Consider the following 25,852-nt stretch of genomic DNA (forward strand, 5'->3'; position numbering starts at 1 on the left):
TCTTTCCTTCAAGCAGCCCTGCACACACATGCACTGGGCAAGGGCTCCTCAGGAACCTCTTCATCACTGCTGCCAGCCTCCAAAGGCAGCACTCCACTCCCTGATGGTCCTGGCCCCATCCCTGCATCACACGCAGGCCCCTCATCTGAGTCCTCGCTCTCCGAGACCTCAGCCATCCGCACCTGCTGCCGGTGAATCACAACAGCAAGGCAAGACATGTTTCTAATTTGTGTCTTGCCTAAAAGCAGACCCAGCAGATATTTCTTTCCCAACCTGGACACACATCAGAGGTATGGACTTCATTGCCCAGAATCCCCAAATTCTGGAAGTTGAAGTCCAAGTTACCAATAGTTGACAGATTGGAGGACAAATTGCAATTTTAATGTAGATTTTATCTGTTATTTATTACTTTATTCCAGATTTTTTAACTGGACATTCCTTGAGTGTTTCTAATTTGTTCAGGGCTCTGGTCTTTTACTAGTAAACTTACTTGACTTGACTATTTGACTTGACAACTCCCTTAGTCTGGTAAAGCCGAGAATGCCAATCTTTTTGGAGAACAAAGTCCAATGAATGAGATTCAATAGTACAGATATGATCCATCTAATGATTTCCACATGGAGAAAAGAAAGCAAGACAAGAGCATCTCTGTATATTCATACATGTGTATTTGTTACAATTAGCAACAAGAGATCCTGAAGTTTCTTTTCTCCATCAAAGAAGCTCCTGTTTCTCTGATTTGTTCTTAGAATGACTTTCTAAAAATATTCTCAGTAGTGTATTTTTAAAGCTTATTTTACCAATAAAGGTGGAGCAAGGTAATTTCTAGTACATGTTTTTGGAGGGTCCCTGGGATCTACACTTCCAATTCTGAGAAGTCCCATAAGAGGGACTTCCCCTGTCCACCTAGTGATGCATTGGTCATTTCATGTAGGAGAAGAGCAGGAAGAGCTGGGGGTGGAGTGAAGTGCATCATCAGCTTAGAATCATTGCGTTCCCACAAGAGCTCCAAGTCCAATTCCTCCTGAATTCCGTTGACTCTTATCTGGTGCCAATTTAATATTGAATTTTACTTGACCAGATGGTATGTATGGCCTTGAGCTATCAAAATAGAATTAGGAATAGAACAGAACAGAACAGAACAGAACAGAACAGAATAGAATAGAATAGAATAGAATAGAATAGAATAGAATAGAATAGGAGAATGAAAGAATAGAATAGAGAATGAAAGAATAGAATAGAGAATGAAATAATAGAATAGAATAGAATAGAATAGAATAGAATAGAATAGAATAGAATAGAAGCTGGAAGGGACCTTGGAGGTCTTCTAGTCCAGCCCTTTGCTCAAGCAGGAGAACCTATACTAATCTTTGAATTGCCATAATGGTCTTGATTCTTTGAGCCTGACACTTCACTTCTAAATAAATATAAGGAACCCACACTTCACCCGTAAGAACTCCCAAATTCCCTTCTCATTTGAAAGCTCATTTTCTTTTTATCAAGTGGAGGCAGAAAAAGTACAGAATTTTTCAGCATAGCCCTTAGTGTTAGAGATTCCTTGCCTCGCTTTCCAGAAAGTTGCCTACATCTGATCTAACAGTTCCCGTTGATCACGAGTCACTCTCTGTGTTTTATTCTTTGTTCTTGGTAAATATATTTTTTCTTGTTGGTCCTTTGCATTGCTCCTGGCAAAGACTCCTTACAGTGCTAATGTGATCTGATATAATATGAACAAAGGGCTCTGAACTCCTTTGTCATCACATTCCAAACTGTTCAGTCAAATAGCATGCAGTAATAATATTCAGAAGTTGATTAAAATCAAGATATGCTCTAAAATGTAGCACTAATTGCTATGCATACTGTTGCTAATGAATCCCATGGATTCTGTTACAGAATTTGTCTTTTTTTTTTAAAAAAAAAAATGTAAATGAATTTTCAAAGCCATACTGGTCAATTGGAGAAGAATGTAAAGTGGATTATCCAATAAAAATTTAGTCTCAGGGTGGAAGTGGGGTTAGGGGTAGAATTTATAAAGAAAGGATATACAAAAGGATTTTTACCTTGGTTGTAGAAAAAAACCTCTTTAATTAATTTGATTGTATGTAATGAGATTTTAGCTTCTGAAAATGAAAACCACCCTCTCTCCCTCTTTCGTGTAAATCAAGGTCGCCTTACTTGAATGTTTTGATACTCTATGAAGGCTCTACATTGATGTTTCTCAACCTTGGCGCCTTTTATGGATAGATAACTGATAATCAGAATTGGAAGGGACCTTGTAGGTCATCTAGTCCAACCCCCAACCCAAGCGGGAGACCCTACACCATTTCTGACAAATGGCAGTCCAATCTCTTCTTGAAAGCCTCAAGTGATGAAGCTCCCACAACTTCTGAAGGCAGCTTCGGTTCCATGGGTTGGTTGTTCTCACTGTCAGAAAGTTTCTCCTTATTTCCAGGTTGAATCTCTCCTTGTTTAGTTTCCACCCATTATTCCTTGTCTGGCCTGCAGGCGCTTTAGAAAATAGCTTGACCCCTTCCTCTCTGTGGCAGCCCCTCAAATTCCAATTGTCCCCATTTATTCGTACCTATTTCCTGTATTCTTACTCATGTTTATACTTATATCTATTATCTTGTAAGCGATCGACAAATAAATAAATAATAATAACATCTCCCCTAGTCCTTCTCTTCACTAGACTAGCCGTGCCCAGTTCCTGTGACCGTTCTTCATATGTTTTAGTTTCCAGTCCCCTAATCATTCTGGTTGCTCTTTTCTGTACTTTTTCTAGAGTCTCAACATCTTTTTTCATAATGTGACCAAAACTGGATGCAGTGCTCTGTGATCTTACTAAGGCTTTATAGAGTGGACTTCAACTCCCAGAATTCCCCAGCCAACATGCTTTCAGAGAGTTGAGGTTTTGTATGTATCTTGAAAAGGCCACGATCTTCTAGTCCAGCTCCCTGTTCAAGGCAGGAGACCTTATATTATCTCTGTCAAATGGTTGTCCAACCTCTTCTTGAAGACCTCCAGTGATGGAGCACCTATATGCCATGGAAGGCAAGCTATTCCATTGATTGATTATTTTCAGTGTCAGAAAATGTTTCTTTCCTTCTTGGTTGGATCTCTCTTTAACAAGCTTCCAACCCCTTCTTGCCCTGCTCTCTGGTGCCCTAGAGCAGCGGGCCCCAATCTTTTGGGCACAAAGGACCAGTTCTATGGAGAGAGGTTTTTCCGTGGACTAGAAGGGGCATGGTTTTTGCATGCTGCCTGCATCCCATGGATGAAGCTTCACTTGTTTACGTGGCCAGGTTTCTGGCATGCCACGGACCGGTCCACGAACCGGGCATTGGGGACCCCTGTCCTAGAGAATGTCAATCCCCTCTTCTCTGTGACAGCCCATCACGTACTGGGAGACAGTGATCATACACTAAACCTTCCCTTCGCTAGGCTAGACATACCCCTAATCATCTTTGTTGTTCTTCTCTGGACACTTTCTAGAACAGTGGTGGCTAACCTTTTTTGGGCTCCTGTGCCAAAAATTGCGAGCGCGCCAGCACACCCACACTCGCATGCCAGCACCTAGAATGCAATGCATGCTGTTAGGAATGTATGTTTGTAGCTTTAAGACAAATTGATTCCGATTGGTTGATAATATTGCAAATTGCCATAAGAGGGAGCTAGAGATCATGGGTTGCTCTCTCTGACATTCTGCATCTCTGACATTCTGTTGCTGTCTAATGTTCTCTGTTGTGCTTATACTTTGATATCTTTGTTTACTTTAAATGACAAAGGCAACCGGTAAGAAGACTTTATAATTGGATATTCTTTGGACTGTAAAATGTATACGACCTGGACCGTGCTATTTCTTAAAGTAAACTTTAACTCAATTTAGTGTATCTGTGTGTGGCTGAATAATTATTCATAACTATTCTCATAAAGGTTTCCATGTGCATATCCTTGTTACTCAAGGATTATTCTGTACATATCCTAACACACACGCCCCCTTCCCACGCCCCCTGAGCATGCGTGCGCAATCCACGCCACATCCCCTTACCTGCACTGCCCCCACAGCTTATTTCCCCCGGTTGGTTTGAGGCCTTTTTCGGCCTCCCAGAGCTTGGCCGAATTATAGGCCTGTTTCGTCACTTCCGCTATTACAGAAAGTGACAAACGGGCCTATAATTCGCCTGAGAAGGCTTGCAGAGGCTTTTTCCAAGCCTCTGGGAGGCCGAAAAAGGCCTCAAACCAACCGGGGAAAAAAAAAATCAGGTGTGAGGCATGCGCATGTGCCGTGAGGTAAGTTTGCCTGCGGCTTGTGTGCCAGCACAAATGGCTCTGTGTGCCACTTGTGGCATGCGTGCCATAGGTTCACCATCATGGTTCTAGAGCCTTAACTTCTTTTTTTTTTTTGTATTGTGCTGCCCAGAACTGCAACACGGTCTTCTAATCGTGAATCTTAAGACACTTCCCTGCATGAAGGGAATAATAATGTTCTGACCCAGCTCCCCAAACACGACAAACCCTCTGTAGTTAATGATTCCGTTATTAGAGTGCCAGCAGCCCCGGCAAAAAAATTCTCTCTCACTACAGGCTGACAAGCCTGCCACATCTTTTCATCTCTGCCCCCTGCCTTTTATCCTCAGAGCTAGGGTGGGGCTTCACTAGCAGCGGTTGTTTTTTTCCCCCCCAAGGACCAGCCCATAGATTTCCACTGCTCTCCTCTCCTCTGCCTTCTGTGCATCCACATGTCAGGCACTGGACGCAGCTGTTCCTCCTCTTCCACATCAGCCACCTCCAGACCTGGGGGCTGTTGGGTCTCCATCTGAGGCCTGACTGACAGCCCAAGCTCCTCTCTCTCTCTCTCTCTCTCTCTCTCTCTGTGCCAGCTCCATTCCCTCTTCCCCTTGGAGCTCTCAGGTTGCCTTGAAGCTGATCCTGACTCCCACACCACCTCCTCACCTGATTCGGTTGCTGGAGGGGTCTTGCAACTGACAGGCCACAACGAATAAGCTGGTTCTTCCCTTTTCCTTATAACCTGGATTGCAGGAAACTAGAAATATTTTGCAGAGTTGCTGGGAAGCGGCTGAAAGGCTTTCCTTCCTGAAATCCTTCAGGATTATAGAGTCTCACTTCCCACGACAGCAGGAAACCTACATCCTGTTTTCTGCTGGGCAGCTGGCTAAACAGCTGGCTGGCAGGGGGGGGAACCCAACTTTGTTCCTTGCAAACCACAACCAAAATTGTCCCACAGCTTTCCTTGGACTTCTTAAATAATACCTTGTGGCCTTTGTGTAATTGAAATATTTCAGTAGCTTCTCATATTTGAAGTCCTTCCGAAATAGCCCTTTGCGATAGGCCAATATCGTCATCCCAGAGGCAAATTTGATTGAGCAAATGCTGTATTTAAAATAAATAATTGTGTTGTCGCCAGCGCTTAATTTTGAATGGACACTATTTATTCTGGTGGGAGGGAACAGCCCCTTTAAAGAAAAGATTTATTCCTGTTGGGTTCATCTCTTCAAGAAAATAAAACTGCAACAGTTTGCATCACCTCAATGCAACAGTTTGCATTGAGTTGCACCAAACTCTTTTAAGAAGTATAAACTCTTCACTTGGATTAAGAGCTGTTCATTGAAAGATCCTTCCTAAAACACTATCCAGTTTTGACTTGGTCGTGACAGTTGTGTTCAAAATTCAGGTTTGCACCACTTCTGGGTTTTCGTTGCATTTCTTAAGAACTGAAATTTAAATTTGTGTCTCAGGAATAACCAGAATATTTCAGCAAACTTTTTCATTTGCAAATATTTTAAAGTAGATTCACAGTCATTCAGGTCATGGTTGTCCCAAAGCTGCTTTTTTTAAATTTCTTGTTTTTCTTTGAAGAAGTTTCACTTCTCATCCAAGAAGCTTCTTCAGCTTACATTTGCAATTGTACACTTTTGAAAAACCAGGACGATGCTGTCGTATTTCCTCTTGAAAATGAAACGAAGAGTAATCATTTGAACGGTGTATCTTTTTCCTGCTTCTTGATGTCTTCATACTGATACTCATTCTTTATCCTTGACCACTGTTTTACAACTTCCCCACAAGTCCAAAAGATGTGGGGGAGGGAGGGAGGGAGAGAGAGAGAGAGAGAGAGAGAGAGAGAAATGCAGAGACAGAAATGCAGGGGAATCAGAGAGGGGTTTGTGTCAGCATATAGGAGATTCCTCAGAAGGTAACTATCTCAAAGGTGGGATGGAAGTACCTCTAGCAAAGACAACAGACTCTACTAGTTGTAAAGTGAACAATTTGATTTTGATTTTCCCTTAAATCAAGTGTATGACCCCTGGAGAATATGGTAGACATATCCAGGGGTGGGATTCAAACATCCCAACAAGTGGTTCTCTGCCCGGTTGCTGGGAGGGTGTGGCCATGGTGGGCATGGCCTAGCAAAACTTCTGAGGGGGCCGTTTTTGCCTTCCCCAGAGTCTGGAGGCTTCCCTCAGGCCTCTGGGAATGCGAATATGGCTTCCCCCATTCTCCAGAGACCCTGTTATGCCCCTGTCGGAGTCTGAATCTGAGGAGGAAGATGAATAGCTGACAGGGAGCGGGAGTGTAGCTCCATTGGCTGTGGAGGAAACTGGGAAAGGACAAAGTCCGGCTGGGCAGAGCAGGGGAGAGGGAGAACAAGGGAGAGGGAGTTCAGAGGAAGACCCATGCCCACCCCCTCTTCATCCTAGGGCACACAGGGAGGAACGGAGAAGAGAGCAACGTGTTGCATGGCTTACGGGGAGGAAAGGGCCCTGATTCCCTTCATTAGGCACACTTGAGAAAGAGAGTTTAAAAGAGATGCATGCTGAGTGTGGCGTCTGCTGGGAGCAAACCTGAGTTTATCTTGTGTTGACTTTGGTTATCTGCACTCCTGGCATCCCCCCAACTGTGTTGAATCATGGCCATTCCTTCATGTCTGGAATTCCTTCTCCTGCCCTACCGGACTAATTACCTCCTTTTGCCTCGATTGGACTTATAGTTACAGTTTTTGTTGACCATGTTTTGGACTTGATTCTCTCCAGCCAACAGCTGTTCCTAGGAGAGTTTTTCTCCAGCCAGAAGGTAACCAGGACATTGGGGAAAAAGTTGGAGCTAATCAAGGGACTCCTACTGATTATCTGACTGTGTTGCCTTTGTGCCACACCATGGGTCATCACAGGCCCTCTGGAAGCAGGCCTGTGGCTGGACTTCTGGAACTTCTGGGAGGGCCATTTTTTGCTCTTGCAGAGCCTCCACATGGACCCTGCACTGACCTGCATCCAAAATGGGCCACGTGGACCCTCCAGGGAGGGGAGGGGTGGGCAGGGCGGGGCCAGCCAGTCAGTTCAACTACTGGTTTGGCGAACCAACTATAAATTTAATATCCGGTTCATCTGAACCAGCCAAAACCAGGTAAATCCTACCCCTGGACATATCCCCACATTTTTCTAGGATGAAAACAATTTGCCAGTGCCTTTTTGAAGATGTCTTTCTTCCCATCTAGCCCAGTGTTTTTCAAACTTGGTCACTTTAAGGTGTTTGTACATTTAATTCAGAGCTTCGTGGTTTTTCAGTGCACTGATGATGTTACCTAGTCTGGTAATGAAATGTCTGCGGGGGAAAAAAAACAAACCCTCACCCAGCTCACAGAGCACTGAGGACTCTACAGTTCAACCTGGAGCTATAAATATTCTCTTTTATCGGGACATTAATTCCCCAGCTAGCTTCTGGTGCTGGAACAACCTGATGGTGTCTCATCTAAATATTAACCTGACTTGAATCTGATTAGCCTCAGGGCCCAATGAAGTCAGGTGCTTTGCTCTGCATTTCCGGAAGGATTCCCTGAAACTTTGCAGCCAGATATAGTGGTGCAGAAGAGGAAAAAAATGGTTTCAATAGCAATAGCACTTATATAGACTTATATACCACTTCACAGTGTTTTATAGCCCTCTCTAAGCAGTTTACAGAGTCAGCATATTGTCCCCCAACAATCTGGTCCTCATTTTACCCACCTCGGAAGGATGGAAGGCTGAGTCAACCCTGAACCGGCGAGAATCGAACCCCTGGCTGTGGGCTGAATTACCCTGCAATGCTAATCACTGGGAAGGGAGGGAAGGGAGGGAGGGAGGAAGGAAGGAAGGAAGGAAGGAAGGAAGGAAGGAAGGAAGGTGGGAGGGCAGTCCCTATTGCAAAACCCTATTCAGAGTTTCCTAAAAAATAGTGTGAATAGCAATAGCACTTAGACTTATATATCACTTTACAGTGCTTTCCAGCCCTCTCTAAGCAGTTTAGAGTCAGCCTCTTGCTCCCAACAATCTGGGTCCTCATTTTACCGACCTCAGAAGGATGGAAGGCTGAGACAACCTTGAGCCTGGTGAGATTCGAACTGCCAAATTGCAGGCAGCCGGCAGGCAGCAGGAGGATCCTGCAGTACTGCATTCTAACCACTGCGCCACCAGGGCTGTTACAGGCTGTTCTTTCTTGCAGACATTTGTCCTAAAGGAAGATGATTCTAAATTGAAAAGGATCCCCTCTCCCGCAAAATAAAGATTCCAGGAAAAAAAAAAACATTTTTTGTCTCATTACCATATTCAGGAAACAGGTAGAGTTCAACTTATGACCACACTGGGACCAGAATTTCTGTTGCTAAGCAAGCTAATGAAGTCATACCCAATTATATGGCCTTTTTTGCACCATAATTGTTAAATAAATCCCCAGAGTTGCTGAGTCCAGCCACCCCCATTAACTTTGCTTGTCAAAAACCAGATGAAAATGTCTCCAATGGGAATCACATGACCCCAGGATGCTTCCATTGCAGTAAATCCATGCTGTTCACCATGAACCCGAATTTTGATTATGTGACTGTGGGAATGCTCCAGTGGTCATAAGTGCAAGGACTGGTTGTAAGTTACTTTTTTCAGTGCCGTTGCCATTTTGAACAGTCGCTAAATGAATGGTCGTAAGTGGAGGACTGCCTATAACCGTGATGGTGAACCTATGGCATGCATGCCACAGGTGGCACGCAGAGCCATTTGTTCCGGCACACGAGCCGCAGGCAAACTTACCTCACTGCGCATGTGTGCACCTCACTGCTGTTTTTTTGGTTGGTTTGAAGCCTTTTCGGCCTCCCAGGCTTTGCAGGCCGAATAATAGGCCCATTTCATCACTTCCTGTAATACCGGAAGTGATGAAACGGGCCTATTATTCGTCCTGCAAAACCCGCAGAAGCCTTCCTCAAACCTTTGGGAGCCCAAAGAAGACCTCAAACCAGCTGAAAATCAGCTGTGAGGCGCAGTGCAGGTAAGGGGGTGGTGGCAGGGATTGCATGTGCATGCGCAAGGGCGTGGAGGAGCGCGCACATTGCTTTCTGGGTGCTGGCACACTGGCACACGAGCACACAATTTTTGGCACAGGAGCCCAAAAAGTTTAGCCACCATTGGCCTATAGATCTAAGATGGGCCTCCTGTTTTGTTTTAATTTTTAAAAGCCTTTATTAAGATATTAAAATACAAATATGTCTATAAAAAGAAAAATGAGTTGATACAATTCACCATCGTTCTCTGACAGTACAAAAAAAAATCTTGGCCATATTCATACATTCCAAATATTCATCCATTTCAACAGGTTCTCATTAATTTTATATATATATATATATATATATATATATATATATATATATATATATATATATATATATATATATATATATATATATATATATATATATATATATATATATATATATATATATATATAAATAAATGTAATCTTATTTTTAACCTATACCTTTCCTATTTCTACTTGTCTATCCATTGATACCAATTGTTCCAAGTTGCATAATACTCCGAGTCTTCCTTGTTATTCAGTTCTATGGTGGGTCTTATCCATTTCTGGCCATTCAAAAAAAAATTCAGATTATTAAACAATCTGACGGTATGGTAGACATTTTCCAAGCTTGTGCTAGTGCAATTCTTGCTGCTGTAATAATATGTAGAGTCAAATATTTAATATTTTGGGGGTATTTATCCTTAATAATTCCCAGGAGAAACAATTCAGTCTTCAACTCTGTTCGACAGTGGGTGATTTCATTTAGCCATTTTTGTATTTTGATCCAATATTTTTAAATTTCCGGGCATAGCCAGCAGACATGGAAAAAGGTACCTTGTGCTTGTTTGCATTTCCAACACTTAGGGTTTAGGTTGGGATACATCTTTGCAAGTCTTGTTGGGGCTAAATGCCAACGGTAAAACATCTTGTATTGGTTTTCTTTATATGCGGCAGATTTTGTTAGAGTATAAATTTTATTCCACATTTTTGAGCCTCCTGTTTTACTGCAAAATTATTTAAGAAAGACAATTCCTCCATTTGGTAAATGCAGAATGTCGGCTTGGTAGTGTTTGTGCGTCCTTCTTAGTTGGTTTGATAAGTCTGTCGTTTTAATTTCATTTGGCAGGAGATTTTTTTTTTTGCAAACCACCTCAAAACTTTCCTCAATGTTCATCACTCTCCAGAAAAAAATCTGTCCGGTGTTTTATTAATAATGGTCCGTTTTAATTCCTTTCTTTTTTGGCATGGTGGATTTCTTGTCCTGCTCCCAAATCAAACTTTGTGCCAGAGCAGTGGGAATGTTTCAGCTGCGTTTTCATGGACGGTTGTCTCAAAAAGCTCCCATTCATTGTTCGCACTGCAAAAGAAAGAACTTCAGTGTTCCCTCTGAATGGCCGGTTGGAATCTTTTATAATCAGGCATTGCTTTTCTCGTAGCACAAAATGCTGGAACCCCCTTTGGTAGGAGGTCCTCACAAGGGGGATTTGGAAAGGAAAGGACAAGCCTTGGCTGAAAGATGAGAAGAGCTTTGGCACCTAACCTTCCTGCCAAGCATCGTTCTTCATAGAAAGACCTTGCTTTGTTCATCCCAACTTGGTCAGTTAGAAAAGAAAGCTTCTTGGATAGATGTGATATTCAGCAGGTTCTGACCAGTTCTGGAGAACCAGTAGCGGAAAGTTGGAGCAGTTGAAACTTTCAAGAAAAAAATTGGGACTGCCATTTGTCAGAAATGATGCAGAGCCTCCTGCTTGGGCGGGGGGTTGGACTAGATGACCTACAAGGTCCCTTCCAACTCTGTTAATCTGCTAATCTAAAAACAAAGCTCAGGAGGGCCGCGTGTGGCCCTCCAGAGCTCCGTTTTCTCTGGCAGAGGGTTGTAGGAGGCTGTCGCAGCCAAAAACGGAGCTCTGGAGCCCATTTTTGCTGGCAGAGCACTTGGACGATCACAGGCACCCCTAACACAAGTGATGTCAAGCTGGCCACACCCACCCTGGCCCCTTAAGGTCAAACACAACCCTGATGCGGCCCTCCATGAAATCGAGTTTGACCCCCCTGCTCTAAATGGTTTGTAGGGTCGGCCTATTGTTCCCCAACAACCTGGGTCCTCATTTCACCGACCTCAGAAGGATGGAAGGCTGAGTCAACCTTGAGCTGTTCAGGATCAAACTGCTGGCAGTTGGCAGAGTTAGCTTGCAGGGCTGCATTCTAACCTATGGACCACTACAGCTCCTTTGTCACTTCCAATTGTTGGAAGAAATGTTCTTCTGGGTTCCGTTCCAAGTGGGGAAAAAGACACTGGAAACGTGGAGGCTGTTTGGAAAGATGGTTTAATGGTGGACAGGACCATATGGCTTGGAGCTCCAAAGTGAAAAGGACGATCACATGCTTCAAGATGCTGAGTGAAGGAAAAGAAGGGCTGAGATGCTGAGAGACCCTTAGTTATACCCCACCTTATTGTTTCCTGTTCCTGTGTAAGAAATGTTTCCCATTGGCTGTCAGACTCCCAGGGGGCGGGGTCTTAGCTAACTTTGTAGGCTTTGTCTGGACCACATGGCTTCACCTGAGTGCTGGCTGATGCAATCTTCCCAGCCCAGGTGATGAGATGGGTAGAGGCCTTTGTTATGTAGAATATTCTGGCCCAGGCCCGCCCAATTTACAAAGCGGGGGGGGGGGGGGCTAAGCTTCTGCCTCTCTGAGTTTCTACTTCCCTTTTAGGGGAAATATTCTGCCTTTTTAATATTTCCTAGGATATTTCATTTTCCTAGGAGAGGGGTGGGTGCTAACTTCCTACACCATCAACTGATTTCGTTAGGTAAAGTTCTGAACGTTGGAACGCAACGAAGCCAAGAGAGCTTCAGGTCCACCAAATTCAACCTGGACTTGGAAAAGATAGCCTTCAAGGGACAGCCAAAAAAACAACAACACAACAGCAACAACCCCCGTTGCTCCGAAGATGCAGCTTACCCAGGACATTTGAGCGCACCAGCAATCTAGATGGCTCTCAATGATAACGGATCATGTGCTCGGTGCTCTTGTGGTTATCTCATCCATCAGCGTGTCCTGTGAACCCAAGAATTAGGAAACCATTTCCTGCCAGCCTAGACATCAAATGAGGGTTTGTGAACTAGACTGAATTCAGCTCGTGAAGCTGGTGAGTTTTTAAGCTGCTGGCGGTGAGTGTTTTCTTTGCATCCACTTTGCTACTCAAGGTGGCTGAAGTGTGATGTCAGAAGGAAGTGACACAAAACGGAAGTAGCAACTGAACTAAATATACAGAAAATCAAGCAGTTCTTGGTGAGTTTGAAAGGCCCTTTTCCATTCAGTTGGTTCTTCCTGTGTCAGCCAAGGACAATGATTTTAAAAAGGGCAGTTTGCAGGGGCTAGACGTTGCACAACTGGTGCACCTCCAAAGATAAGATGGAGGATGCCTCCTGTTTGAGGAAATCTACCCACAACTTTAAAAAAACCAAAACCAAACCCAGAATCAGGCCTGGAATGAAAGTTGCCATTTGGAACAGAATTTGCAGAAGGAAAATCCATTCCATCATCTGCAGGTCCCTTCATGTCTGCCCAAACACCTTTTTACTTCCCTGTGCCACCCGAATCCAGACGGATTTCAAACCCACCCGAGCATTCCCATAAAGGGCATTTTGCACCCCCCCCCATCCCTAAGACAGCAGCAACTTCATTCATTTGTAGGCTTTGCTGTACTTAGGAGAGGGAGGGGAGGAGAGGGAAGGATGCCTTTTAAGGCTGAATGTAATGTGTGAAGGGAGCCTGCGCGCGCCAGAACCCAGGGTACCCGCTCTTCCTCCCCGGCTGTCTCTTCCTCGCCAGCCCTTAATTCGCATTTAAAGGAAGGGCCTTTAGGGGGGAAACTAAGGACGGGCGCACTCCGCCTTCGCAGCCAGCAAACGCGATCGGGAAGCGCGCAAGCCTTGCGCAACCAGCCCGGAGGAGCCCCGAACGTGGGAACGGAGTGGCCGGGCGGGGACGCTCTCCTCCTCCTCTTCCTCTTCTCCATCCCCTTCCCACGCCTCTGGCCAGCCAAGCCAACCGGAGTCCCCGTTCCCCACCCTCCCCCCTCCCCGGGGGGGAGAGAAGAAGAGGGGCGGGTGGTTTGCGTGCCCGGGGCAGAGCGAGCTGCGAGCACCCACCGACGCGCCTCCGCGGAAAGGCAGCCACCGGGCGCTCCTGCTCCGCGGGAGGAAGCCGCGGCGGCGGCTAGACGAGGCGAGGCGGGGCGGAGGAAGGCGGGGGAGAGAAAGAGAGAAGCGATGGCTCACGGCTGACCGCATCCGCGCCGGCTCGGCTCCGAAATCCCGCCGCCGCCCGCCCCGGCCTCTCCGTCTTGAAGGCTTCCCCGATGGCGTTCAGCACCTCCTGGCAGCTGCTCTCGCCCGTGCAGTGGGCCAAGTGGACCTGGTCGGCCGTGCGAGGCGGCGGAGCCCCGGACCCCGAGCGGGATGACCTCGACGCCGACGGGGAGAGGGGCCCAGTGGAGGAGGAGGAGGAAGAGGAGGAGGCGGCGGCGGCGGCGCAGGCGGAGACCAAGTCGCTGAGTCTCAGGCAAGTCGGAGCAGCTGGGGTGGCTTTTCACACGTTCCGAACGCCGAGGCGGACCCGTGTCGGCCTCCGAGGGGGGCTCGCGGGTCAGGCGAGAGGGGGCGCTGGATGGGGCTGGGGGTCGCTTGCAAGCGGAGAGGTGGTTTTTTTTTTTTTTTTGTTTTGCACCTCCGGGCCACATCTGGAGATTTGGGGGGCGCTGGCTTCGGTCCTAAACCAAGCCGCCGTGTTTTCACAGCAGGGTCGGCTTGCGCGTCCGGGGATAGCAGCTGGGGAAAGAGAAAAAAACTTGGGAACCGAGCCCAGGGCACCAGAACGTAGGGAATGGACTCCGTGGGTGAATGACACGCGTGTCTGGGCGCTTCGCCTCTTCTGACATGCGTGTCTGGGCGCCTCGCCTCTTCTGACACGCGTGTCTGGGCGCCTCGCATTCCAGAGGGAGACGTGGCTGGCTTTTTCACCCCTTAGCCATGGTCGGTGGTACAACAGGCTCTTAAACCATAAATCGGGGTTAAGAAGCCATCAGGATGGCTAAGCCCAAAGAAGCAAGTCACGGTGTGGCGCAATAGGGTGGCCTATGGCACATGGCGCCCTGAATTGCTATCCATTTGGCTTCCGCTTTGCTGCTAATCACGATTTACGGGTTGGCCAGTTGATTTGGGGACAGGCCTTTATTGACTCTTTTTGCCACATCTGGACATCAGCCTCCAAGCCTTGGTGAGTCCTTCGGGCCACGAATGTGTCAGCAAATGCCATACCCCTCCCCCTAGCTGAAGCACATCAGGATGCAAAATGTGTTGGGAACGCTGCCCTCCTACAGCCTTGGCGGTTTCCTGGTCTGCTTTATCTTCAGGGGGTCAGCAGCTGACCCAGAGGCTTGCTATCTCCTTCAGAGGAGGTCAGTGGATGTTTTCTCTCGACCTTCCTTGCCTGCTCAGAACAGCTGCCTTGGCAGATCTAGTTGATGGGACACACACACACACACACACACACACACACTGGGGCATCCAGGCTGCCACGTAATCTCTGAAGAATAGAATAGAATTCTTTATTGGCCAAGTGTGATGGGACACACAAGGAATTTGGGTTTGGTGCTTAATTGCTACCGACCTGCCTTGCATTGAGGACCTATATACTGCACGAGTCCCAAAAAAAGGGCTGTGAAAATATCTACAGACCCCTCACATCCCGGACATGAACTGTTTCAACTCCTGCCCTCAAAATGACGCTATAGAGCATTGCACACCGGAACAACTAGACACAAGGACAGTTTTGTCCCGAACGCCATCACTCTGCTACACAAATAATTCCCTCACCACTGTCAAACTAGTTACTAAGTCTGCACTACTCTTACTATTAACCTTCTCATCACTCCTTATCACTCATCCCCTCCCACTTGTGACTGTATGACTGTAACTGTGTCGCTTGTATCCTTACGATATATACGGACTGTTTCCTAGTATGTTTTGATTGCTTATTGTACCCTATGACTATCATTAAGTGTTGTACCTGATGATTCTTGACTCTTGAAGAATGTATCCTTTCTTTTTATGTACACTGAGAGTATTTACACCAAAACAAATTCCTTGTGTGTCCAATCACACTTGGCCAATGGCCAATAAAGAATTCTATTCCATTTGCTATTCTATTCTATTCTATTCTATTCTATTCATATACTATCACTGTACATAGAAAAAATAAAATACATTCATTTTCTGTACACAGAAAAAATAAAATACATTCATCAAGAATCATAAGATACAATACTTAGTGACAGCCATAGGTTACTAACAAGCAATTAAATCATATTAGGAAACAAAACAATATAAATTGTAAAGCAACACAGTTATAGTCATGAGTGGGAAGAGATAGGTATTAGGAAGGATTGAGAAATCACTTAAATTGAGTCCAGAAGTAAATTCTAGAGAGAGTGGCTGTTTTTCCTCCTGTGCCCTCTGCTCATTGGACTTGCCAACTCCCAGAGCCAAACTTTTGCCTTTTCAATATTGTCATTTTGGGGGCAGAGAGTTGATTCTGTGATCGGTCATTACCATCTCTGGTCATCTAGAGCAGTGGTCTAAAGCTAGCTAAGGAATTCTGGTAGTTGAAGCCCACAAGTCTTAAAGTTGCTATGGTTGGAGATCACTGATCTAGAGTAAGATGGCTTCTAGAGCAGGGGTTTTCAAACTTGACAGCTTGAAGACTTGTGGACTTCAACTCCCAGAATTCCTCCTCCAGTCATGTTAGCTCAGGAATTCTGGGAGTTGAAGTCCACAAGTCTTAACCTTGCCAAGTTTGAAGACCCTTCATCTAGAGTTATGCCACAGGGGAAAGCGTTTAGATGAGGGCAGCTGTCCGAAGGGTGTGATTGCAGTCTTGAGATCATTCTTCACCAAGTAGCCACGTGAGAAGTAGAAGAACAATCTATTCAAGACATGTGGATTCTTACATGGAGCAGGTGGTTGGACATGATAGCCCAAAGATACCGTGATTCCATAAAACGCTCGTCTACGGGTAGAAAGTCATCCGATTGATAGTTGGGATAGTCCTCGACTTACCACCACTAAGTGAGAAACTCATTAAGTGGATTTTGCCCCATTTTACAACCTTCCTTGCCCTGGTTGTTAAGTGAATCGGTACAGACATTAAGTTAGTGACACGGTTGTTAAATGAATCAGGCTTCCTCGTTGACTTGGCTTGTCAACACTGCAATCATCATAAATCTGAGTCAGTTGCCAAGCATCCAAATTTTGATCACGTGACCATGGGGACGCTGCAATGGTCATAAGTGTGAAAAACGGTCATTAATCCCTTTCCCCCCCAGCACCGTTGTAACTTTGAAGGGACATGAAATGAATTGTTGTTACGTTGAGGACTCCCTGTAACTGGATTGTTTCATATTGTTCTTGGGCTGGGCTCGACAAATTGCTTCCGTCCATTTAAAAAACTGTATTAAAACTATTTTAATTTGCTTGGAATGCTGTTTAAATGAAGTCAAATTGAAGTGTTGCCTGGGCTTGGTCCGCTTTTCAAAGCACAATCGCCAGCCTGTCCTTTAAAACAACATGGTTTATATTTGACATAATACCTGTGCAGAGTGATTCAAAGAAGAGAGATCTGTCACCCAGCAATGGATGACAGTGGGCAGGGAAGCCCCCTAGATCAGGTGTCGGCAACCCACAGCTCCAGAGCCGCATGGGGCTCTTTGGGCCTTCTGCTGAGGCTCCCTCTCCCATCACTGGCTGGCCCCTCGCCCTCCCCTTCCTCACCTGGCCTGAGAAGGTAAGGGTGATGGCAAGGGGATGGAGAAACAGCCGGGGCCTCACTCTTGCTGGAGCTTCTTCCGGCCCTTGTTGGTGGGAGTGAGTGACATCGAGTTGGCCATGCCCAGCCAGGTTTTGTGGCTCCCGGTGTTTTTTTTTTCCTGTGGGAAATGCGTCCAAATGGCTCTTTGAGTATTTAAGGTTGCAGACCTCTGCTCTAGATGAGCCTCTTCTCTGATCTTTTGATACTCGCAGCAGCTGAAGAATGCACCATAAATAGGGGAGGTGTTTACAGAGCGTGTCTGAAGGATGATGTGGGTGGAAAGAAAGGAGGACGTGGCTTAAGCCCTGTCCATTGGAATAGCATGTTCGTGAATGGTCTGGGTGTGGAAAACCCCTAGCTAGGTGGAAAACTGAATTCAGAGTCAAACAAAACCTGGGCCTTTGGGTGGGGGAGTTTATTTATCTTGCAGCTCAGTGGAATCTTCTAGGACTTCCTGATAGCTAGCGAATGTAATATACTTTAGAATATCCACAGTAGATATAAATAAAAGTTCAAAACTGAAACCCCAAACCAGCGTCAAAATGAAACCCAGATGGCAAGCGCTCCTATCACTATAGTGGTGGAGAACTCCCATCTTCGGCATCTCTCCAAATAAATAAGAAAAGAAAAAAAATTAGGGTGGCATTTTGATCTCAGCTGAGCAAAGAACAGATTTTGTCCCAGAGAAGACACACCTCCTTGCTTTGACCTCCCAGCTCAGGGGTCCCAAAATTTGGCCAACTTTAAGACTTGTGGACTTCAACTCCCAGAATTCCTCCTCCAGTCATGTTAGCTCAGGAATTCTGGGAGTTGAAGTCCACAAGTGTTAAACTGGCCAAGTTTGGAGACCTCTGCCCTAGCTTCTTAGAAGTGGGATACCTCCCATAGTTTCTCCTGGGACAATTAAGTTGGTTGTCTTGATTCAAGTAGAAGAATGTGGTTCTGTGTATAGCTCATGCCAAGTCTGACTAGGCTGTAATGGTTCATAGTGGCCTTTTGAATTGCACCCGGGAATTAATTAGTAGCCAGTGTAACATGCTTCTGGTGACCTATTACAAATGAAGTTCAAAGTTTCCAATAGCATCCACAGGGAGGATGGTTAATAATTGGATGCAGCATGCACTGGAGGGGAGAATTTAATTGCTTTTTGTGGCTGTGGTCCTGAGAAAATTAGCTTTCCGAAGGAGCCAAAACAACTTCCTTGGAACAACAACAGAGAAGGAAATGGTGCTAAAATTCTGATGCTCAAACAGGCAAAATATAAAAAGCCGCAAATTCATGTTTGCTCACACCCTTTAACAGATTAAGAGTTGGAAGGGACCTTGTAGGTCATCTAGTCCAACCCCCCCCCCCAAAAGCAGGAGACCCTACACCATTTCTGACAGATGGCAGTCAAGTCTCTTCTTGACAACTTCCAGCGATGACGCTCCCACAACTTCCGAAGGCAACTTCTGTTCTATGTATGGGTTGATTGTTCTCACTGTCAGAAACTTGTCTCCTTATTTCCAGGTTGAATCTCTCCTTGTTCAGTTTCCATCCATTATTCCTTATCTGGCCTTTGGGTGCCTTAGGAAATAGCTTGAGACCCCTTCCTCTCTGTGGCAGCCCCTCAAATATTGGAAGACTGCCATCATGTCTCCCCTGGTCCTTCTCTTCACTAGACTAGCCAGGCCCAGTTCCTGCAACCGTTCTTCAGATGTTTTAGCCTCCAGTCCCCTAATCATCTTGGTTGCTCTTAGAAGGTTTAGTTCCCTGTTCTCCAACACAGTGCCAGAGAGAAACCAAGTGCCTGATAGTTCCCTTGTTTCCAACCTGCCCATGTTTTGGTTTTTTTAGATTATTTAAAATAAAAACCAATAGAAAGACGTATGTGTGTTCTGGAGCAAAACACCCATCCTCAGCATTGTCCGAATTTCCTACAAATGCCAGGGAACCCATGTTAATATCTCAGGGGCATTTTAAAAGTTCACTCCAGCTCAGTGCTCTGTTTAAAAAAGGGTTCCCAGAAAAAAAAATGGGACAGGCAGGGGTGGGCTGCTGGGGGCTTGCAGGGGCTCAAGAGAGCCCCTAGCTAAGACTCTGTGGGGCTCAGAGAGCCCTCCCCACAATAACCTCAGAAAGACAAGCAGCAAGGGAAAGCTCTTAGTAAGCTTAATTGAACTTCTGGGTGTTCAGCCAAGAGCATTTCACACCTCGTAAAAGTGTTGCAAGCTAGATAAACAATCCACTCAGCACTTGGGAGGCAGAGGCATTGAGAAAATCAGATAACATAACCACTACCTCCGAGGGGATTAATTCCCAAATAATAAGAATCATGTAACTCACCAGAAACTCCATGAAGACTCCAAGATCCCACTCACAGTCACTGCTATTAATCCTAGTTTCACCCAGTCTTTTATGTAAGTATTAAATGCACAAAATAATTAAACAAAACTTTTTGGTACATATCTTTTTTTTGGTAATTAGGGCAAAGAAGCAACTTCTAGTTGCCCACATGCACCCAGTCACATGCCCATCTAGCCACGCCCACCCAGCCATGCCCACCCAGCTAGTCATTAGGGCAGAGAGCCCCTTGCTAAAAAATTTGAAGCCCACCCCTGGGGACAGGTAAGCAACACCTGAATGGCAGTGTCATTGGAGGAAGACATAACATGATGTCCACAACTGCAATCAAACCTTGTATCATTTTTTTTATATGAATCATAAGTATATGTGCATTTTTTGAACTCTTCTTGCAAAACAGTTCTTGATAACAAGCTTGAAAAGTCGCTTATTTGATTGGAGGAAATAATGGGGTTGTTTTTTTTTTCATCCTCTCCTTCCTCCTTTGGCAGTTCGGATTCGGAAGGCAATTTTGGGACTCCTGAGGCAGAGACGCCGATCCACTCCTTGGGGAAAGAGTTGGAAGAGCTGGATTTGGATCTGGATCTGGAAGTCGGGTCCCAAGGTAAACCACTGCTGAGCCTTACTTTTCCTTCCTTTGCTAAAAATGCACAGTGCATCCTGTTTCTCTTGCTAGTATTTTTTTCTCCCTGTGGCTCATCATTTGGCTCTGTGCATGGTCTAATAGGGACAAAGCTGTGTGTTCATCATATTAGTTCAACCTTCTGGTAATTTGAGCTGAGCATAGATCTGGGTTGTTGTTGTTTTTTACCATATTTCACTGTGGATGCTCTCGGATGGGATTCTACCTGGTCGGACCAGTTCTATAGAATCGGTTGTTACGATTCTGCGCAGTTTGGAGAACCGGCAAATTGCGCCACTGGCCCCTCCCCTCCCACTCACTCCTTACCTGGCATGCACCATCCAACTTGCCTGCTTTGTGTCTTTGCCTAATTTTTGGTAAGTTGCTATTTTTCCTTTCCCCCCCCCCGACCATCAGCTGTTCTGACTATCAGCTGTGCTGGGAGATTTAGATTAGCTAGAAAGCAGGAAATCATTGGATTTCTTGCTTTCTAGCTAATCTAAAAGCAGAGATGAACCTTCCTTAGGACTGAAGCTTCTATTTTTCAGTGCAGACTCAGGCAGCAGATTGCAGAAAGATAGATCTCTGAGTGAAACTGTGATTCTGTGAGCAACTCAATCTGCCTGCCTGCTTTGCCTGATTTTGGGTAAAAGTTGGCTTTTTAAAATTTTTTAAAAAATCAATATTTACATCAATATTTACATACAAGTCATGCCCAGCCAGTCATGTGATCAAGCTACACCCACAAATTAGGCCACGCCCACAGAACCAGTTGTTAAGAAACTTGAATTCCAGCCTGGATGCTCTCCATGAAAGAAAGCTAGGTAACCAGATGGACTTAGCTTCAGGAATGTCCTTGCAGAAGTATGAAATGCCGTTTGCTGAAAATTGCAGTTTCTATTAATAATAAATATAAGAAAAGTCAAAAGCAAACTGTTTGCCCTTTAGGGCTGGAAAACTGATAAACAGACAGTAGCTTTTTATTAAGCTTGGAACCTGAAGAGTTTATTACGTTATGTTGGATATTCAGATCCCAGATTGGTGGTGGTTTGAGCTCTGTTTACATGTATCCCTTTGGGTTCTTCCATATTCAGTCAAATCAGAGGATGAAATGTGATCATTTGAACATTTTATAGCAAATATAACATTTCCTGCTGGCAAATTCCTGAGTCCTTGAACTGTTGATAATAACTATGAATAATGGGAATAATCCCTTTGTTCATATTCTCGTTCATATTGTTTGCTTGCAAAAATAAGGAGGGTTTCCAGTTTTCTAACTGAGAAAAACATGCTTTCGGTCCTGGGCTTTAGAAAGATGCCTTTAGAAAAATGTTCATTAGGAAATACTCTCTATTTTTGTAAGGTCACTGCTCCATCTCCCATAATCTAGGCCAGGGGTGTCCAACCTTGGCAACTTTAAGCCTGGAGGACTTCAACTCCCAGAATTCCCCAGGCTTAAAGTTGCCAAGGTTGGACACCCCTGATCTAGGCAATTCATTCTATTAAGTCATTACTCTTCTCCATCAGCGATTATTACTAATAACTGAATGTAAAATATTGATAATACTGTAGTAGCATTCCTTCAAAAAGCTTAACACAGCATACAGTGATCAGCACTCCCCTTAATGTAGGGAAAAATGAAGAGCAGAAATGGCTTCTCTGTGAATTTGCTCTAACTAGGATTTGCTAAGCAAGCTTTAGTTGGCAAACAGTGCTACATCAGAAATCTTGGTTTAGAAGCCATGAGATAGGATGTATGCAAGCCACATGGTAGCTTAGAGCAAGGAATTGCGCAAAGATTAGTTGTACTAACTCTAACTCATCATTATCTTCTTTTAATGACCCCATAATCCCATGCAGGGTAGAGTCTGGGCAATTGAATGGAGCTAGCAGAGTGTTTTAATGGCCGGATGCCTTTCCTGTTACCAATGCGGAGTTTTGTTCAGCAGATATATTTTCAATGTACTAACTCTCATTCCCTTCTTAAAATTCATCTCCCTTTTCTTTGCACCATTGTGGGCTTATTCCTGAATTCTCCCAAGCACACACCTTGTTGATTTGAACAGGGGCAGCCAAAAAGCTGGAATGGTATAGGGCCGTGGTGGCGAACCTATGGCATGCATGCCAGAAGTGGCATGCAGAGCCACTTCTTCTGGCACACGAGAGCTCGCCTGGAAGAGCCCCACTGTGCATGCGTACAAACCGCCACCGCCCGACAGCTGATTGTCAGATATCTGGCGCGCATGCGTGGTGGGCGGGGGATGCGCGGAGATGTGCACGCATGCACAGTGATGCGCAGCACGCAGGGGAATTGTGTGCGCGTGTGCAGAGTGTCAGCTTTTAAAATTCAGCTGCCACATTTCATGAAAGGGGGGGTGGAGGAGTTAAAAAGTTCAAGGTTATTCTGTATGTCGTATTAAGAAATTCCAGTTGCAGTTAATTGGTTCTCTTGATTTATGAAGTGTAGAAGTGGGAGGAGAGAAGGGAGGAGAGAAGGTGGATTCTGCGTAACGGCGCAAAAATACTTTCACTTTGGGAAATTGCCTTAGACATACCAGATCTGTTTCTAAATAAATCAATTGGAGAGAAAATGTCTCGGTGTGATTGATATCATGGATACTTTCTGCATGCCTTACACAGAGATGCGCAGCACACAGAGGGGGTGATCGTGTGCGCATGCACAGACTCATGGCGTGCGGCGGGGAAATCACATGCGCATGCGCAGGCGGGGGCATTGCCTTCTGAATGCTGGCAGTGAGCAAGAGCTCACGAACGCCCGCACAATTATCGACACAGGAGCTGAAAAAGGCTAGCCACCACTGGTCTAGGGTCTCCTGCCAGAGCAAGGGGTTGGACTAGAAGACCTCCAAGGTCACTTTCCGATCGTTTTATTCCATGTGTTTCGTATGAGCGCATAAGTACGATGGAATAACCTTCCTTTGTGGTTGGATGTTAGAGTTTGTCATGGCTGACCCAAAGAGAGGCCCGTCTAGTTTTATCCATATGAAATCTTCTGGAGAACTTATATGTGTGTGTGTGTGTGTGTGTGTGTGTGAAGATCACAAATGTAGAGCTACAAAAGACTGACATAGACATTCCTTTTCATTCTACCGACAAAGTAGCCGTTCGTTTTGATGCAAGTCACATGCCGCCAACTGCTTTTCCTCAGGATAAACACACCTCACACAGTCTCGGCGAGTTGCGGGAGAGGGATATGTGTGTGTGAGAGAGAGAGAGTGTGTGTGTCTCAAACGTGGCAGCTCCCTTTGTCATTGTGGAGGAAGCGGATCTTTTGCGGGGGGTCCCATGCTTAGCAAAACAGCCAGGGGTTGGGGAGATCTTTATTTAGCAGAGTTGTTGCAGGAGGGTTACAACAGATGGATCCAAGCTCTTGCGGGGTTTTTGTTTTTTTTTTCTCCAGCATTGCCCTACAATTTTGCATCTTACAGAATTTTCCTTTCACGCCCCAAAATCCTTCCCCCCACCCCTTGTTATCCTCTTGCCTTTGTAAGCGTGAAATTTGTATTACAAAGAGAGAAACAGCGGAGATCTCGCTGCTGAATTTGAGGCTTTGCAGGGCTATAAATTAGACAGTGGAGGTTGTTGTTTTTTTTTTAAAAAAATTCTGGCAGAATAAAAGGGCAAGCCCTTTCTGTATGTTTTATTTATATATATATATATATATATATATATATATATATATATATATATATATATATATATATATATATATATATATATATATATATATATATACCACTAACAGATGCAGCAAACCTCTGTATTTTTGTAAAGGGGGAGTTTCCCCCTTTTTTTAATGTGTGCCTGGCCGTCTCCTGATCAGTCTCGTGAAAAGATCAAGGACATGATGAGTGCAAAACCTGCCATGTGAATCCATCATAGTCTAAGGGTCTGAACAAAATCTTGGCAAGGCAAGTAGCAAAGATTAAAAAGAAGCCTTTTTCAAACAATCGGAATAGAGCTGGAAGGGACTTTGGAGGTCTTCTAGTCCAACCCCCTGGTCAAGCAGAAGACCCTGTACCAGTGATGGCTAACCTTTTCCCCACGCATGTGTGGCAGATGCCTGACAATCAGCTGGCAGATTGGGGCGCGCGCATGCACAATGGGGATCTTCCGGATGACCTCTCGTGTGCTGACAGGAATGACTGCATGCCATTTCTGGCATGCGTGCCATAGGTTCACCATCAGGGCCCTATACTGTTTCAAACAAATAGCTGTCTAGTCTCTTCTTTTTTTAAATAAAAATAAAAATTGTTTATTCAGCGTTTCAACCATTAAAAACAATTTTCCACATTTTGCAACGATACTATAGCAGTGTTTACATTTGTAAATATTTTCTATTACTGTGTTTTCCATCCCTATATTAAATTCTTCATTCTTCATCATTCTGAGCATTTTACACATGTGTACATTTATACGTATATACTTTTATTTACGCATAAACCTTATTACTTTATGATGCCTCATATAATATCATTTGACACCTTTGCGTCTTTTCTTGATCCATTCGTACCAAATATCCCATATCTTATAGTATTCTGCTTCTTCCTTATTTTTCAATAGCTTCGTCAACCTGTCCATCTCGACGTATTCATATATGTTATTAATTATTGCGGTTTCTGAGGGGGTCATGGCTGTCTTGTCTCTGTTCTGACCCAATCCTGTTACCAGCAAGAAAATCTCAAACAAATGCAGCAACTCAAACCCTCACATCTTTTTTTTTAATAGAAAACTTTATTAGAGATTAAAAAAGATAAAACAGTATGTACAATACATCGAATACAACCTTACGTTGTAGACAAAATCTATATATACAAATACATAATAAATAAACATATAAAACATATGCTTCTAATCAACTAAGACGGTGTGCTTTTTTCTTGGTAATAATTTTGCTACTATTCGTTTCTTATTTGGTAAACATTCTTAATTTAACTACCCCATTCATCAAAAACATATCTTTTAATTTCCTGGTTTTTTTCTCTTTAATCCACTTATACCATTTATCCCAAGCTGTAATATATCTTGAGTCTTCCTTATTCAAACCTTCACAGCTTCAATCTACAAATAACTTCTTTGTAGATAAAAGATGGCTTGCAGCCAATTTGGCCAACCAGAAAAGCCTTGACAGAATTAAGCCGGAGTCTCCACACACAATGCTGGGTCCTAAGAGCGTTTTTGCCTTTTGCAAAGGCAAAAACCTTTTGAAACCAGGCTTATATTCCCTGGAGGGAGGGGCCATTACATTGCATCCTTACTACCCAGTCTCCTGTGCTGCTCCAGCTGTTCTCTTCTACGAATCATCCTGCGCACATGCGCACTTGGCACAAGCTCCTCGGGAACCTCCTCATCGCTGCTGCCAGCCCACACAATCTCTGAAGGCAGCAGTCCACTCCCTGATGGTCCTGGCCCCTCATCCGAGTCCTCGCTCTCCTCCACCATCTGCACCTGCTGCCGGCTAACCACAACAGTCTCTTCTTAAAAGCCTCCTGTGTTGGAGCAACCACAACTTCTGAAGGGAAGATGGTCCACACTGGTTAATTGTCCTCACTGTTAGGAAGTTTCTCTTAGTTCTAGGCTGTTTCTCTCCTTGATTTATTTACATCCGTTGTTTCTCATCTTGCCTTTTGGTGCTTTGGGAAAAAAAGTTTGACCCCTTCT

At 44.7% G+C, this 25,852-nt stretch overlaps 1 protein-coding gene across 8 annotated transcripts in view; it reads left to right on the forward strand.

Moving 5' to 3' along the window:
- The window catches only part of TACC1 (transforming acidic coiled-coil containing protein 1), a 95,971-nt gene that overhangs the window by 7,667 nt on the left and 62,452 nt on the right, over positions 1 to 25,852 (forward strand). For 6 of the 8 annotated variants that reach the window (XM_087969617.1, XM_087969619.1, XM_087969621.1 and 3 more), the window contains exon 2: positions 20,040 to 20,152. In XM_087969617.1, the coding sequence (XP_087825743.1) occupies positions 20,040 to 20,152 (113 nt within the window). Of the gene's footprint in view, positions 1 to 13,269; positions 13,903 to 20,039; positions 20,153 to 25,852 lie in introns of those variants that run through there. The other 2 variants (XM_087969616.1, XM_087969618.1) reach the window with 2 other exon arrangements.

The sequence above is a fragment of the Notechis scutatus genome, chromosome 7, assembly GCF_049901735.1.
Source record: "Notechis scutatus isolate UNSWTSFEM ecotype Mainland chromosome 7, rNotScu1.2, whole genome shotgun sequence".
NCBI classification, from domain to species: domain Eukaryota; kingdom Metazoa; phylum Chordata; class Lepidosauria; order Squamata; family Elapidae; genus Notechis; species Notechis scutatus.